This window comes from Euprymna scolopes, chromosome 28 (genome assembly GCF_053919585.1).
Source record: "Euprymna scolopes isolate OS-2025 chromosome 28, ASM5391958v1, whole genome shotgun sequence".
Lineage (NCBI taxonomy): Eukaryota > Metazoa > Mollusca > Cephalopoda > Sepiida > Sepiolidae > Euprymna > Euprymna scolopes.
This window is the reverse complement of record NC_136509.1, coordinates 49877634-49894559: the sequence shown is the minus strand read 5'-3', so window position 1 is coordinate 49894559 and position 16926 is coordinate 49877634. Positions and strand designations below refer to the sequence as shown.

General features: G+C 34.8%; 1 protein-coding gene across 3 annotated transcripts in view; it reads left to right on the top strand.

Annotated features, from left to right (window-relative positions):
- Positions 1 to 3308: 3308 nt before the first annotated feature.
- The window catches only part of LOC145249603 (DCC-interacting protein 13-alpha-like), a 233979-nt gene continuing 220361 nt past the window's right edge, over positions 3309 to 16926 (top strand). For all 3 annotated transcript variants that reach the window (XM_080111313.1, XM_080111312.1, XM_080111311.1), the window contains exon 1: positions 3309 to 3844. In XM_080111313.1, coding sequence (XP_079967439.1) covers positions 3791 to 3844 — 54 coding nt within the window. In that variant the 5' untranslated portion in view covers positions 3309 to 3790. The remainder of the gene's footprint in view (positions 3845 to 16926) is intronic.

Sequence of the window (16926 nt, the reverse complement as noted above, 5' to 3'; positions counted from 1 at the left end):
TTTAATGCATCTAAAACCAAGCTTTCATCTGTACATCATCAACGCTCTGATCCCCATCTGGCATCAATTGAAATGAATGGCTCTCATCTTGGGGAGGTCTCAGGTTTTGACAAGCTTCTGGGCTTGACCTTTACTCCTGATCTTAAATGGAACACATACATTAAATCCATTGCCAAGGCCGCTGTAAAAATGGTGGGATCCTTCTATCGATCCAGTAGATATCTCACTGCTGATGCAATTCTCTATCTATAAAAGAGCCAGGTACGTCCAAGGACTTATCCTGCCTTGATAGAGTTCAAAATAGACTTCGTGGCTTAGTGGGGGATGTCCTTTCTCTTCCCTGCAACCTCTTTCTCACAGAAGAGATGTTGCGAGTTTGTCTCTGCTTTATCGTTATTTTCATGGCAAGTGCTCGGCCGAGCTGCAATCTATGGTCCCCCCTCACCAGACTTTCACAAGAAACAACCGTCTAGCAGAAAACACTATCACTAATTTCCCCCACTTGTTATCTGTGCCTAAACCTAAACATAGATTCCATGAACAAAGCTTCTTTCTTAGAACTGCACGCCTGTGAAATTGTCTTCCGTTTGCCTGCTTTCCAGCTGACTACAATATGGTTGTCTTCAAGTCTAACATAAACAAGTTTTTGATGAACCATTCCATATAAGTTAACAAATTTACTGAATTTCCATTACTAACGATTACTATATTATCCAATTTCTACTGTACACTCTTTAACCCTTATCCTCGAGTGGCCTCTTCGCGTTGATAAGTGGTGATGCCTATGTTAAAAAAAAAAAAAAGCCCTGAATAGAGTTCAAGCATCTGTTGTTTGTACTGGCACCACCATTGTCACATTTGTTTCTTGCTTGACCATACCAATCACCCATTGCCTTTTATGATACCTTTCTTGGTGGTATTTACTTTTGTCAATCTCCACTGTACAACCCGAACCACTAATGGACTTTCAATTAAGCACATTGTGCAAATGTTGTGAATGAAATTATCTCAGTTCACTAACATTTGCATGGAGACACCCGTTTCTTTTGATATATGAACTTTGGATTCCTCTGATGACCACCAATAAATAATTTGTAGTAATTGTTGCAACCTTAAATGACTGTTGTGAAAAATGAATCCGCCCAAACATTTTTAGTGTTCCTACATTTTGGGCAAGCCCAATACTAATTGTCTATGTCTTTTGCGTTTTCTACATTGTATATTTATGCATGTATGGCACAATCACACTGACACACCGGTTCTCACCAGATCACTGAAGTTAAGCAATGTTGAGCCTGGCCATTACCAGATGGGTGACCATTTGGGAAAGCTAGGCACTGTATGTACCTTCTGGGAAGGTTGGGCGTGGGGCCAACACCCTCACCTTGAAAAAAGAACTCTGCACTACAAAAGCATCTATAAAGTTGTGGATGGCCTATGTTCCTCCAGAGGCTCAAAGGCTATGTTTTATATTATTGTATGTATATTTATGCATCATGGATGATGACAATTCTAACACATTTGCTTATTGGTGCCATGTGCCATGCCAACCGTTTTATTGTACTTAAGATATTGTTCATTTCTTTCAATAAGTCTGTTTCTACAGCAAAGGTCAGATACTGGAATTACATCACTGACTAATCTATTAATGATTGTATTTTAGAAATGCGAGATTGCAACTCTATAATTAATTAGTAGTAAAAAATATAGCACAGAATAAAGAACAAAACCTCTACATAAAACAACAAAATGTTTGTTTCAATGGCAAAAAATTGGACAGTGTCCAAGTTAGGAAAAGAGGTACTTCATGATTTCCATGAAATTAATCAGGTGTGCCTAACAGATGACGGGACACCCTGAAACAATTGACAAGTAGTTTTTTGGATATTATGACATTTTGTCCAATGTATTACTTAGTGAATTTCAATGACGGTCACTATTCTTAAGATGGAGTGGAGTGTTTTGTAACAATTTGACAACCAAACATTTTTACTTATGAATGAAATGTACAGTTTGTAAATGTTCGAATGCCAAACTGGATTTATTTGTTAAGTTCATCGGTTCATAAAATTACAACCTGTTGACCTTAGAGAAGGAATTCAGCAACAGCAGCAGCAAGAAATCCAAGGTATTGATTAGAATAGCCGAAACTTAAAAATCTGTTTGCAATGTTTTCAAAGAAATCGTTTTTGGAATGTGTATGACAAAAGGAAGTTGCGGCGGTTATAAGAATTGCGGCAGTTATAAGAGTGGCAGCGGTTATAAGAACTATGCCTCCAACCAAGGGTGACAACTCGCCATATGGTTATTATTGACTGGAAGTTGCTAACGGGTTGTCTGTGTGTGCGAGTTTTCTTCTGATACCATGAATCTGTTTTTGACAGACCAATTTTTATCATAGTATATTTTATTAAAAATTCGTTTGCATATTTTAAAACTGGAAAGCATTATGTAAACATTAATCAAAAGGGGACTTTTCTAGGGTATTCACAATGAGCTGAACACTCAGCAGAAAACGGAACTAAAAAAAGACACGCACCACAACTTGAAAATAACCCCAACCCTAATTGGCAGCCACCCGGACTTAGGATTAGTGGTAAATCTGTTTTAGTTAATTGCCCTAAAAAAGCTACACTCCCCCGGAAACGTGGAATCATTTTACGTTATTTACGTGTAATTTACATACGAAACTAATCGCCACTCCAAATTTTAAAATAATAAAATAAATAATTGCCTATAATAATTGTATCTCATTCTGTTGAGAGGGGAGGGGGCAGTAGAAGTTTGCATATATATATATATATATATATATATATATATATATATATATATATATATATATATATATATATATATATATATATATATGTTTTAAATATTTTATTTGTCCTATTTTTTTCAAGGTAAAGGTATATATATATATATATATATATATATATATATATATATATATATATATATATATATATATAATGTTTTAATATATATATATATATATATATATATATATATATAATGTTTTAAATATTTTATTAGTCTTATTTTTTTTCAAGGTAAAGGTAAAGAAAATAAGGTAGCACCGTAATAATAGGATATATAAAATATATACAAAACCCCAAATAATCGAAACAAAATTGCGTCAGTTAAATCCCTATTTTTTTTTTCGCCAAATAGTCTCACATGTAAACATCAACTAACTTATACTTTTCCACTAATTCCATTATTGTTGTTTTAACCACCTTGCGCGTATTTCTTTTACAGCAAATAATAACCACAACAAATCTTGTTACTACTACATCACCATACTTAAGAAAGATGAACGTCTAAATTTCGCCTTGGACGCTTTTAACAGCTGAAGTATTAAATACAAAATACCTCCACCCCGCCCTAATATCTATGGTAGCACAAACTCGCAAGAATATAAACTGTTCTACTTCTTTTTTTTTAATCAAAAGAATATATATTCAGAAGAAACTGATTTTGAATTTATAAAATTTATTGTATTTTGAGTTTCCAAACTTAATGTTATGAATAAAATATATTTCATTCAATAAAACAAATTACTTGTACGGTGATTTGAGACAGATTTGTTTGTGCTACCGTAAAATTATCTGTTGATTGTCGGTCGACTAGTTTACAATCATGTCTTTACATTCACACACACATTCTTCGACTTAATAATAAGTAAAAGTCAGTCGATAATATTTCTTACGTTGTACTTTACACTGATTCATATTTCTTTTATTTAGCTGCATGTCATCAACGTCTTGATTTACCTTTTTCTTTCATCATGCCCGGAATTGCGAAATTACATTTGGAGGATTCACTGGAAGACGGTCCGCAGGTAAATAAATACTTAAAAAAAAGGAAATAACCGAGTTTTTCGAAAAGGCAAACATGTAGTAGTTTGTCGGTTATTATTATTAGTCGGTTATTAATTCTGATAATAAACTATTATCGGTTTAATAATAAACTAAACAAAGAGCTATTTAGCAGTTCAAAGTCTTCTAAATCTTTTTAGATATACTTTTGTTTTATTTCGAGTTAAGCTATTTATTTAATTGAACCTCCCAAAAGTATAGAATCCAGAGAAGGAAGACCAGTTTAACATTTCTGATAGATTAGATAATTTTTGTGATAAAAAAAAAAAAAAAACATTTTATAATAAAAATATAAAGACTTGGACAAATAAATATACATAAATTGTCCAAAGGAAACTTTTCATTATTTATTTTATATTATTTATCTAAAACAAAAATCGTTAGTTAAATAAATATTAAAGTGAAACAGGAGTTAAGTGTGAAAACATCTATTTTAAATTTGTTGAAAAATATTAGATTTAGGTGAATTTAAAAGATATATACATTTTTTTTAATATACAGTTTTTAAAAAATAATGTAATTTCCATTATTAGGTGGGTTTCTACCAGTATTTTGTTTTATTTTTATTTTTAAGTCATTATTGAGACTTCAAATATGCAAGAGTCAAGTTGCGCCCATTTTTTCTTGTTCTCACGTAGCGCTGCCGCTCGACGCTACTTGTTTTTCGAACCGAATAAACGTGTTAAAGTAATTAAAGCACTAAAAACTTGGTAGAATAATAACTTATTTTGCCTTTGATAACATTTATTTGTTTTTGATTACTTTTTTGTACCTCTGTTGCGAAACTTTTGTATTTTTTCTGCTTTAACCTAATGTTTAGTTCGGCAAACGCGTGGCCGTCACAAAGGTTGGTTCGGTTCGAATTCTGTAGAAGCACCTTAGATGATGTTATAATCTCAGTTTAAATGAAAATAAAAAAAGCTTTAAAATTTCCATTTATTTTTTTTTCTGATATGAGGATTTGTTAAATGTTTAAAGTTAGTCCAATTGACTTTCATTTGACAATTGAAATGTTGACAAATGTCTTTCAAATTTCCAAGTGTCACGAAGTTATTAATTTTTGTGTGGGAAATGAATGCACCCTGGTGGACTTAATTTTTTGATTAAATTATTTTTAAAATAGGATTTTAAAGATTTAACTTATTTTAATTTATTTGATCAATAGTAAAAAAAAATGTGCCAGTCACACTCATAAGCAAGAAATACACACGAAAATGGCCTGAAATTGTTATTTAGGAAAGTGTTGTCTTATTGTTTATATTTAAAAGTGTATTTTTAAAAGCGATAAATTCGCAGATTAACACCCTCTCAGTTAAATCCCCCTACACCAAGAAAAAAAGATTTTACTTTTTGGGGGCTATTACTCATGGACACACTAAAAAACTTGGCAGAAAATAAATAAACAGCAAAATAATAATAAAAAAAGCAATTATTTTGGAATTTAAAATGGGTTCAGTTTCGCATATAAATTTAAGGTGAAATGATACCTCACTTCTGGACCATTTTAGCTTTTTAGCGCAGTTAACCAGTGAGCCACTAACCCTAAGTCCGAGTGGCATGGTTGTAAAATCACACGTAATCGTCTAAAAATGTAGCCCCCCCCCAAAAAAAAAAACAAAAAAAAAACGTGAAAGTAAAGATTTGGTTAACTTCCCTAAAACGCTAGAATGGTCTGAAAATTGGGGGATTATTCTAGGTTAGATTTATGCGAAACTTGTCCATCGTTCTAAATTAAATTTAAAAAGAAAAGTTTTGCTTGTTTTGTTTTTGTTTGTCTTTTTGGTATTAATGCATGCACTTATTGATCCGTGCTGAAATTATTATTTAAAAAGCCATTCTTAACATGGGGAGGGGAGGGTGTTTTGTACCTATTCTGTACTTTAACCTTACAATTGAATAAAAAAAAACATATCATAAAACTTTAATTAAATTTGGAAATACGATTTAAAAATAGCGCGGATCAGTAAGTGTGTCTTTTTGTTGTTATTGCCGGCAAGTTTCTCATAGTGTTGTTCACACGTAATCTGTTAAAAAATGTACATCTCATTTTGGGAGGAGAGGTAGCCTCGGTAGTTCAAATTGAGTTGTCTACCTTTATTTATAAAATATGGCTGACCAAGACAACGTTATATCGCTTATTTATAAAATTTAATTTTCTTAGTTTTAAAAAGGGGGTCGTTTATTTATACTTAAACTTAAAATCTAGGAAAAAAAAATTTATGATGTGCGTACTCGTCACGGAATTAAGATGTGATATTCCAAAAATTACGTAAATCGAAATCAAAATTAATTGTATCTACTTAAATTATCATGTCGAAATTAGTAAAATAGTAATAAAATTACGAAAAATGTTAAAGTAGAAAAATGTTAATGAAAATATTTTTTGAAAAGATTGCAAGTTATTGGCGGAGGAATGAATCGTGAAATCACATTTGTTTTAACACAGTAGTATGTTACTAATTGTGACATTACAGTTAAAGTAGATAACTTCGAGCCAAGATCGTTGTAGTATCTCTTCTGATGCTTCCACTTACTTCACTCTTTCTGTCCTCGGTCAGTGGAGGAGAAATCCTTAATGACTGAGTTAATTTTTATTTTTGTTCCTATCCAAAGTGCCTCCTTTGAGGGAGCTGGATTTTCCCCACATTAAAAACCGACCTTGTGTCTCCACTTTGTTCTCGTGGGGAGGCAAGTAAAATAGGAACATTAGTTTTTAATGAAAATTCAATTTTGCGATTTTCGTTCTTATTCCAAAGAAGCGCCCACCATTTTATTTTATTTTTTTGTCTTATTTTTGGAAGTATTTTTTTTTTTTTTGGTTTAGAAGCAGGGATGATCAGAAGCAGAATGGTCAAATTTGGAGTTTGATTATAACATAGACTGTTGGAATATTTCGCCCATTGTCGTTTAGTATTGGCCCGAATCTGTGATGAAATCAAATCTTGGTCCTAAAACGGTACTTTTAGTTAATTCGAAGTTCTATTCCCATCTTTAGTCGACGTGGCAATTTTACTTAGTCAATTCCACCATTTCTCCATGCCAAATAAAAATGAAAATTTATTTTCAGTATTATGGTACATTAACGTTGTCCGTTGACCACCCCCATGTGCTTCTACTTTTTTAGGCGATTATGTGTGACTGTAAAACTTAGCAAAAGAAGAAAAAAATGGTATTATTTTACTTTAAGGCCCGTCTAACGTCCGTATATAACATATTTTTTTTGTAGATTTCAGTATGCTAAAAACGAATCTAAAAACTGCTTCCGTCGCAAAAAAATAGTTTTCATGATATGAAGAAATTACTTTTTCGAAAAGTGGGTGATCACTTTTCAATGTAAAGTAAACTTAAAATGAGTACCCACTTTCTGTCCACCTGAGAGAGGGGGCATTTTTTGTGTGTTTATTGGCTAAAAAGTTTTTGTTTGTTTGATTTCTTTTGCATGGTATTAACCCCTGAACTCTGGGACTATTTTCCATTTTACAGCCTAGCCTTCATTTATGCTACGCGCGAGCATAAACGAAGGCTGTTAAATGTGCACTCGCGTACCAAACTGCCTTGTCACAGTGTCGTATTGGCGAAAAATTAAAATTAGACGTAAAACAAGTAGTTTTCCAATTATTAAACCATGTAATTGTATATGTTATCACGGGTTGCCATGTGCGCGTTTACGCATACAAAATGTCCTTAATGTAAAATTTTACCAAAAAAATATTTGTGAACTATAAAGTTGGGTCCAATTTCGTATATAAATCTACTGTAAAATGATCCCCTCATTTTTGAGCCATTCCACATGTTTAGAGCAATTAACTATTTTTTTTTTAACCATTAAATCTTAAGTCCGAATGACAAGGTTGTAAAACCGCACGTAATCGTCGAATATCCCGTCCAAAATAAAAATACAATTTATCTCCCATAACAAAAATTTTTTTTTAAATAACTAAAAGATTATAATGGTTCTGAAATTAAGTATACTTATACTTTAAATAATTATACGAAGCTGATTCCTTACTATTAATAGTGCTTGTTCAAGTTGGCACTTATGGCGGCGATTAAAAGTAAAGAAAATACAGAAAAAGTCAATATGATGTACGTACTCGTTACAAAACGAAAATGTCATATTACAAAAATTACATAATTTGATCAAGTAGTTTTTCGTTTGAACTAAGAAAATCAAAATTTACAATTGTTAGCGATTTCACTATTAAATGTCAGAAATTGCATGACTTGAAATGCAAACTTTCATTGGTTAAGAATTTGATGTCATGTTTTATTACAGCCTTTTTGATTGGTTGATTTAAATTTGAACCACACGCACAGGTTGTTCAAACCGAAAAGCAGTTTGTGTATCTTTATTTTTCTTAGTTGATTGACGGATTTTTTCATCTCTCCTTCCCTCATGCACGGACTCATTAAATTAAGGGCGATTGGAGCCCTTTATTCTGTGGGAACATGCCAACCGGATGCTAACGTCTCCAGCATAAGAGACAAAATAAAAAATCGTCGTTTGCACATGGCTCCACGCATCGCTTCCGTTTGGAAAAAGAAAAATAAGAAACCATAAAAGAATTATGAACCAATGGCAGAGCTCCCCGCCGAAAATAAAGGCCTAAATTATCACAGCCGCTGGGAGCCGGTTTACGACTATAAAAGGAGGGGACCAGAAAGAAAAGGAGGAGAGATTCGCCTAGCTGCGTCAGTGAACGCACGGACTGTCTTCCACCCGACCTAAAGAAATGAAGAAGAAAAAGAAAAGAAAAAGAGATTCGCCCAGCTGCGTCAGTGAACGCACGGACAGTCTTCTACCAGACCTAAAGAAAAGAAGAAGAAGAAGAAGAAAAAGAAGAAATAAGGCACCAGTGAACTGAAGCCAACTCCGCTCTCACGTTATGAGCCGAGACGCCTTCAATTCTAACAATGCCTATCTTACACTAACCAAAGAAGAAAAACACAGGAGGCAAAAACGCCGCGCTGCTAGGTTGATAAGTGTAGTCGCCGCTCTCAAGTTAAAAGCCTGACACATATCACCGAAGTAGCACGACCGGCCGCCCACTTACCACCCCCGTCGTCTGAAAAGATAAGTACGCTTTGTTTAATTATACTACCCCCACAAAAGTTAATTCCTTATCAATGCATACACACGCTGGACTACTATTCTCAATTTTCCTACAACAATTATTTCTCTTCCCACGCGCGAACAAACAATAGTGACCCGAACTTGAGATGAAAACACATTTCCTTTCTTGCTACAACACCAGTTCTGCAACGAACATTGGCCACATACGCGCGGACATATTGTAACTAAAACGATCATTCCTTCAACAGCAAATAAACTACGTTTACCTTCTCCATTAGTTGAGCCTTTGTTTCCTTCAATTCCTCATTCGTTTCATTATTCTCTTGTAACGGGATTGGGGTATTTATATATCCTAGTCCCCTACAATTCTCTCCTCTGAGAGACTAGTCTACCTAACTAATTAGGTTTGATTCCTTAACATTATATCGTCTCCTTTAAATCAGCTAATAATGTTAACATCGTAATTAACTATTCGGCAGAACCAACCACCTATTCTATTGGAATTATAATTAAATAGATCCTTTACCAAAAACTTTCAAACTCTACTCAGTAGAGATTTCTTATGAAGCATCACCTACCAGACTCAGTCGAGATGCAAAATGACCCAGTGATTTTGCGACCTAGAAGAAAGACGACTGGTTTTATCATACCGGGTAAGCTTGCCTTTCATTCGTTGTGTCAATTTCTTCTCTGCCAGTTAGTTCTAAATTATGCGAGATTAAATTTCTCACATTGTTTATTTTGCAAAATCAATTTTATTAATTTTAGTTTTAATTTGTCAACAATTTAATTCTGACCATAGTTGGGCTGGATGGTATGAGAAGGGGTCAGTATAAAGGTTGCAAAATGATCGTTATTTCGCGACCCCAACTCGGGAGTCAGTTAACAGCTTGTTGAAGAAATATGACACATTGACTCTCTGGTGAGATGTTGGATTAGCTCCGAAAGGAACCAACGTCCCCCGCATCCTGCCACAGCATACCTCATACCATGCCTAGACTTGGAAAGGTGCATGTATGTCGGCAAGCAACTGGTAACAGATAAAGTGCTCACCAAGATACTGCTAGAAACCTACCTTATCACGTAACATAAATAGATGCAATATAAGAAAATTACTGGGCAGACAGGAAACACCGCAGAACACGGATGACGTCAGCACCCCTCAGAACTCTCTTGAAGGCATGTTCGATATATATCCAAGGGCCAGCAGCTTTCCACCACTCCTCCCAATAACAATGTAAAATGGCAGTCAAAGACGCCTCAGGGTAGAACCGACCTCAGATCTCCACCCCCTTCTTGGCATTGGTCCTTCCCTTATTTTTACCACAAATTGATTTGAAAAAAAAAAATGTGCTTTAATTTATTTAACATAATATTTTAAGCTGTATACTATGACTTTAATTAGTTTTAACTTAATATTGCTTGAGATTGCTCAAATTGTAATCTGTAAATTTGTAATTTTGTCGAGTTAGTTCGGATGAAAAAGTCCAACTCTTGACTCCTAGAATTCCTAAGAAGCCGACTCCTTTGATATCTTCGACACCGACTTCTTGACCCATTATGTGGAAATCTATTCTACAGATCAATATAGCAGCCTCCCACACCTATTCAACAATCATTTTATAAATACTTTTCGTGTATATTATTTTTTACGTTTAACATTCACTTGTATGATAAATATACTCACATATACACTCAACTAACTTTATAGAATAAGTTAAGATGACAATTATTTTGTGGAAAACCGTGTACTGGACATAAAAAAATGTTAGATGATTTCAATGTAGAATTCAAAATTCTCTCTGAGTTCAAATATGTTCCTTCGCCCAAAAACCCTGCAGATTTGTTAACTAGAGGCCGAGGCCTTACTACCTTTAAGTTTGAACAATCATTTAATTTTTAGGTACATGGCCCCGATTGGTTAAATCGATATACCATGTCTCCTTTGCCTTGTCTTAATGACATGAACAAAAAAATCATATTGTGTATGTTCTTTGACAGTCCCTGTACTGACGAGAACAGCTTACCCATAAATATCACTGGATCTTATTCTTTGACCAAGGCGATTAATACCAATCATAGAGTTAAATTATTGCTCTTTTCTTATATGCAGAGGGAAGATTTCCCTATGAATTAGAATACTTGAGCTAACCCTTAAGGCTCTTCCTCCAAGGATATCTGCTCTTGGCTTGTTTATCAATAAGGATGGTCTGGTGCGAACAAAGGTTCGTATTCAGGATTCTGACATCCACTCCCTTGATATTAAATTCCCTATACTTCTAGGGAAACATTGTTTGACCGAATCAGTAATCAAAGAGGCACACTTAAATGCTATCTAGGAATCAATTCAACGCTTTCAAAGTTGAGGTTATCTGAATTTTGGATTCCCCAAGAGAAGCAATCAGTGAAGAAAATTCTACGCAATTGTAGAAAAACTAATTCAGAGCCATATAAGGCCTCGATATTTTAACCCCTAATCATTTTCTACAAACTGGTTATAATCCTCATTTGTTGATGAATAATTACGGATCAGGCGATTTGTTTTCTGATCCTCCCAGTTGTGCTAAACTTTTGCAATCTCTGGAATTGAGATATAGATATATTGAAAAATCCCAAAAGATATGGCACAACGATTACTTGTTGTCCTTGAGATAGGTTGATGCCAATATAATGGGCGATCACCCTCTGAAGGTGTTGGCGGAGAAATCGTTCTAATTAAATCTCCAAATAAAACAACTCGACCCTTTTGGAGTCAAGGCAAAGTACTTACACTCATCAGTGGAAACGATGGTAAAGTTTGCTCAGCCTATGTACTAAGGAACAGTTGTGAACAGGTTCATTCTTTAAAACATTTTTCCCCCTAGATTTAAAGGCCGCTTCTGTGCCGTCTTCTACAGAATTTATAGAAGAAGGTGGTCCCTTCTTCTGTCTGATTTGGTCCGTTGCAAATGACGGATCATCATTTATGGTGTGCTGTTTGGTTGAGAAGACTTGGTCCGTTGCAAATGACGGATCATCATTTATGGTGTGCTGTTTGGTTGAGAAGACTTGGTTCGTTGCAAATGACGGATCATCATTTATGGTGTGCTGTTTGGTTGAGAAGACTTGGTCCGTTGCAAATGACAGATCATCATTTATGGTGTGCTGTTTGGTTGAGAAGACTTGGTCCGTTGCAAATGACGGATCATCATTTATGGTGTGCTGTTTCATTGAGAAGAATTTGTATGTTTTATTACAGCCTTTCTGATTTAAATTTGAACCTTACGTTTGCGCAGGATGTTCAAACCAAAAATCTTCAGTTTGCGTATATTTTTCTTGGAGTATGATCTTCACCTTCACCGAGGTGCACAATTTATATGATCTTCACCGAGGTGCGCGACTTGACACACAAAAAAAACAGCCTCTTAATCACCTGCTAACGCATGCGTCACTGTAACGCCCAATGACAACAACAACAACAATCTTCTTACTCGACCTGCCTTTTATACCACTATCTCAATCCCTTCTCTTGCGCATGTGCCTGTAGATTCCTGACAACCTCGAGACTTCCGCTTATAAAAACCCAAGTTTTGTTGTCGCGCATACCTATACAAGGCACAAACACATGGGCGTTTGTTGTGTTGGTAAGTACTACATGGAGGACTGATGGGTTTTTTTTTGTCTCTCCTTCCTTCATGAATGGGCTCATTAATTTAAGGGCGATTGGAGCCCTTTCTTCTCTCCTCTGAGAGACTATTCTACCTAACTAGTTAGATTTAATTCCTTGACATAATATCGTTTCCTTTAAATTAGCTAATAATGTTGGTATCGTAATTAACTATTTGGCGGAACCAACCGCCTATTCTATTGGAATCATTATTAAATGAATCCTTACCGAGAACTTTCAAACTCTACTCAGTAGAGATTTAACTAACACTTTTTATGAAGCATCACCTACCAGGCTCAGCTGAGATGTAAAATGACACAATGATTTTGCAACCTAGAAGAAAGATGACTAGTTTTATCATACGGGTAAGCTTGCTTTTCATTCGTTGTATCAATTTTGTCTCTGCCAGTTCTAAATTATGTGGGATTAAATTAAGTATTTTTTAATGGAGTTTCTCTTAAAAAATCTACCAAAAATCAAGTAATTATCCAATCAATACAAAATTTTCATCGATTAAGTGAAGAATGAAATTCATAACAGAGTACTTGTTGATTTTTCATAATCGATATTTGTATATTTTTTTTTCATAATCGATATTTATATATATATTTTTTTTCATAATCGATATTTATATATTTTTTTGGATAATCAATATTTATATATTTTTTGCCCCCCCCCCTTCTTTATTTGTGGTTACAAATATGCTTAAAATAATCAGCCGAAACTGAACAAAATATATTGTGGGGAGGGTGAAGATTGTAGATAAAAAAATGTGCACATATCAGATTTTAAGGTTGAAAATCCGATTTTTGAATGTATTTAATTTGTCATACTTTGTGTTTTGAAGTGTGAAATGTTTTGAATATGTTAATAATAATTATTTTTTCAGATTAGCAAAAAAAAAATATATATATATATATATTCATTATTTTTATAAAGTTCATGTCATTCATAACAACCCGTCTGATTCTCCAACTTGATACAGGAGAAATTTCTTTTTTGGGGTGGGGGGGCTACCAAAGGATTTTGCTTGTCCATAATTCTCACTGTTCTTTAGAAAGTTGCAAATGACAGTTTTACTGCGATTTACCTTAGCTGCTATTGCTCGCTGTGACAAACCCTGCTTATGAAATCCTAGAATTCAAGAGGGCTCAACTTCGGTTAGTTTTCTTGCTTTAGGCATGGTAACACCTTTACACAGTAATTGCTAATCTCTAACTGAACTAAAAACATTAGAATTACCATAAATCTAACAATTTATACCTTTGGTCTTATAATTTTGATCATGTGTAAAAAGCCTAATTTAATAAAAATGCAAATTTTTAAATAACATTTTTGGAATGTACCTTTTTGTTTCCATACCCTTTTAAATTGTAGTATTAGTAACCTTAAGTCAGAAGAGTTTAAAATCTATCCTTAAAAAAGGTTTCTTTTTAAAGATTTTTAAGTGGTCTTAAATTTTTGATCAACAGTGTATTTGGCTCTTACACAGGTAGAAAATTGCATCAGCAGTGAAATATCTACTGGAGCTGTATAATGATCCAACCAATTTTCCAGCAATCTTGGCAACAGATTTGATGTATGTGTTCCATTTCAAATCAGGAGGGAAGATCAGTCAGAGCGATTATAATGAAAAGAGAGAAGCTTGGTTTTAGATAAATTAAAATTAACCATTAAAATTTCCCCATTACTTCACATGCTCAAGATCAGAAGAGAGAGAATCAGAAACGTCTCGGTTATTGCCAGCCTTTGAAGTGTTACCATAGATTGTGGTGTCATCTGCATAAATGTCTCCAAATGATCAAAGAATGTGATTTGATACATCATTGATGAAGATCAAGAAGAGAATTAAGCCCAAGATGGAACCCTGATGGATGCCAGCGTTGATACTATGAGCTTTTAATTTCTGCCCATCAACCTAATATAAGCCTATCAGAGAGAGAAAGAGAGAGAAAGGATTTAATAATTGAGGACATTTCCAGCTATTCCATAGCTGGAAATCTTGTGAAGTAGACCTTTATTCCAAACCCTATCAAATGCCTTTGATATGTCAAGGGCTATTGCTCTAGAAACGAAGCCCTGTTGAGAGATTCACTAATCTTGTGTGATATTAAAGTTAGCATATCAACTGTAGATTTAGGATCTAGCAAAATGGAAACCATATTGCATGTCACTGAATAGGTTATTTTTGCTGAAGTGGTTGACCACTTCTCTTATTTATTACAGATTCCAGCAACTTACTCATGACTAGGACTATGGCAAGAGCATATTCTTATCATTGTTTTGATTCTTGAGTATATATCCGACACAATTAGACACAGTCAATCAACCAAGAACCACATCCCTCTAAAGAAAAGCATATAAGATATCAACAGATAGACACTCGAGTCAAAACAACAAAAAGAATATGCTGTTGTCCTATCCCTACTCATGACATACAGGAGATTAATTTATCTGTATTGAGAGGCAGATGATTGATCTCCAGAATTTTTAAGTATGGGACAAACTGGTGAAGTTTTCCAGGGTGTTGGGAAGCATTTCTCCTTAAGGCAACGTTTAAATAGTTTTGTAAGTATGGAAGCTAGTTCCGGTTTAAGCTTTTTGAGCACTATGGTTGGAATGCCATCAGGACCAGTTGTTTTATTGGAATCAAGGTCTTCGATAAGCTTGCCAACATTACACACAGATATTTGTATGTTGCAGAGTGTGTTTTCAGTCACAGGAGGAAACACAGAGTGTAGACTGCTATAGTCAAAAAGAGTAGAATTTGCTGGAAAATTTTGGCAAAGAGTATTGGTCTGTCAGATGCTGATGAAATTACCATTGATGATGGTTGGGATAGAGGACACACCTTTGTTCAGGACTCTGTTTGTTATTCGTCAAAACTGGTGAGAACCAAGCCATTGCTCAGCTACTTTAAACTTAATGTACTGAGCATATAACTCTCTCACATTCTTTATTACTTTTTTACAGTGGTTGCTAGTAGTCCTAAAGGTGGCTTTAGTTTCATAGCATCTATTTTGTTGAAAGCAATGGAAATAGAGGTTTCTGTGCACAATGGCAGCAGCACATTCTGGAGTGAACCAAGTATGACTATTGCGCTTTTGCTAGAATTTCTTGGAAGGTATGAAGTGGTCTATACCGACAATTACCCATTCCGTCAGATCAGATACTATAGAGGACGCATTCTTTTTAAACATGAAATGCAGAGGTATATCTGATATAAATATTCAGAATCAGCCATAGAGTGTCAATATACAGTACGATGGACAGGTACATCTAAGGACTTATTACATTTTATTTTTATCTTGACCAAGACAGCTGAGTGATTGGAAGATCCCAATGGACACAGAATGGAGGATGAGCACAGTTCTCAGCAAGTTGTAAGAAAAAGATCAAGGAGACTTGCATATTGTCCATCAGTGTCAGGCATATGGGTGAATTCGTGGACAATCTGATTGAAAAATCATAACAGTATCTCCCCTTGTCAACCGTCTTATTTGAGTGGGCCAGCGATTGAACATTCTGAACATTGAAGTCTCCACAGATGTGAATGCTAGCCGAGGGATGAGCAGACAGAATGTGGTCAATTTTCTCATAGATACTCTCAAGTATAATAGCTCCACTGTTATAGGGGTGATAAAGAGTAAATATGAATGCAGTGCTGTGAGCCAGTGCTACTCTGAAGCACATATAAGGCAATTTAGGATCTTCTCTGAAGATGTCCACAGCAAATGGAAAGCCATCTCTAATGTAGACACATATTCCATGTTCATGACGATTTTGGGAGTTGGATTTTAATGTCAAGTTTGAGTATCCTTTAATCACGAACTCATCAAGGGAAACAGTTGAACGAATGTCAGTTTCGTACAGGAACAATAGGTCAGGTTTGGTCTCCTGTAATTGGATTTCAGCCTCTGGAATGTTGGAACGCAGCCCTCTGAGGTTAGAGAAGGAGACCTGGTAGTAAGTGTCTATGTTGGGAGTTGGAGTTCTGGGTTTAATCTTGTTTTATTTCTTGAGAATTTTGCTTTTGATCATGGAGATATGTGGAAGAGGTGGGCAGAGTTGTTATTACAGAGCAGAGATGAAAAAAAAAAAAAGAAACAAAAAATGAATTTTGCAGACCATGTAGAGAAAAAGCTGTAACGTTACCCACTACTAATATGGCATCAAGAGGCCCCCACCAGAAGCTACTGCATGGTCCAGAATTGATTCACCAAATGGCAATACAGCATTCCCCATACTTTACACCTGCTTGGTGGTTAATCCAAAGTTTGAGTTCTTGACTATCAGGCAGATAACATCAGCCCAGGTAAAACGTT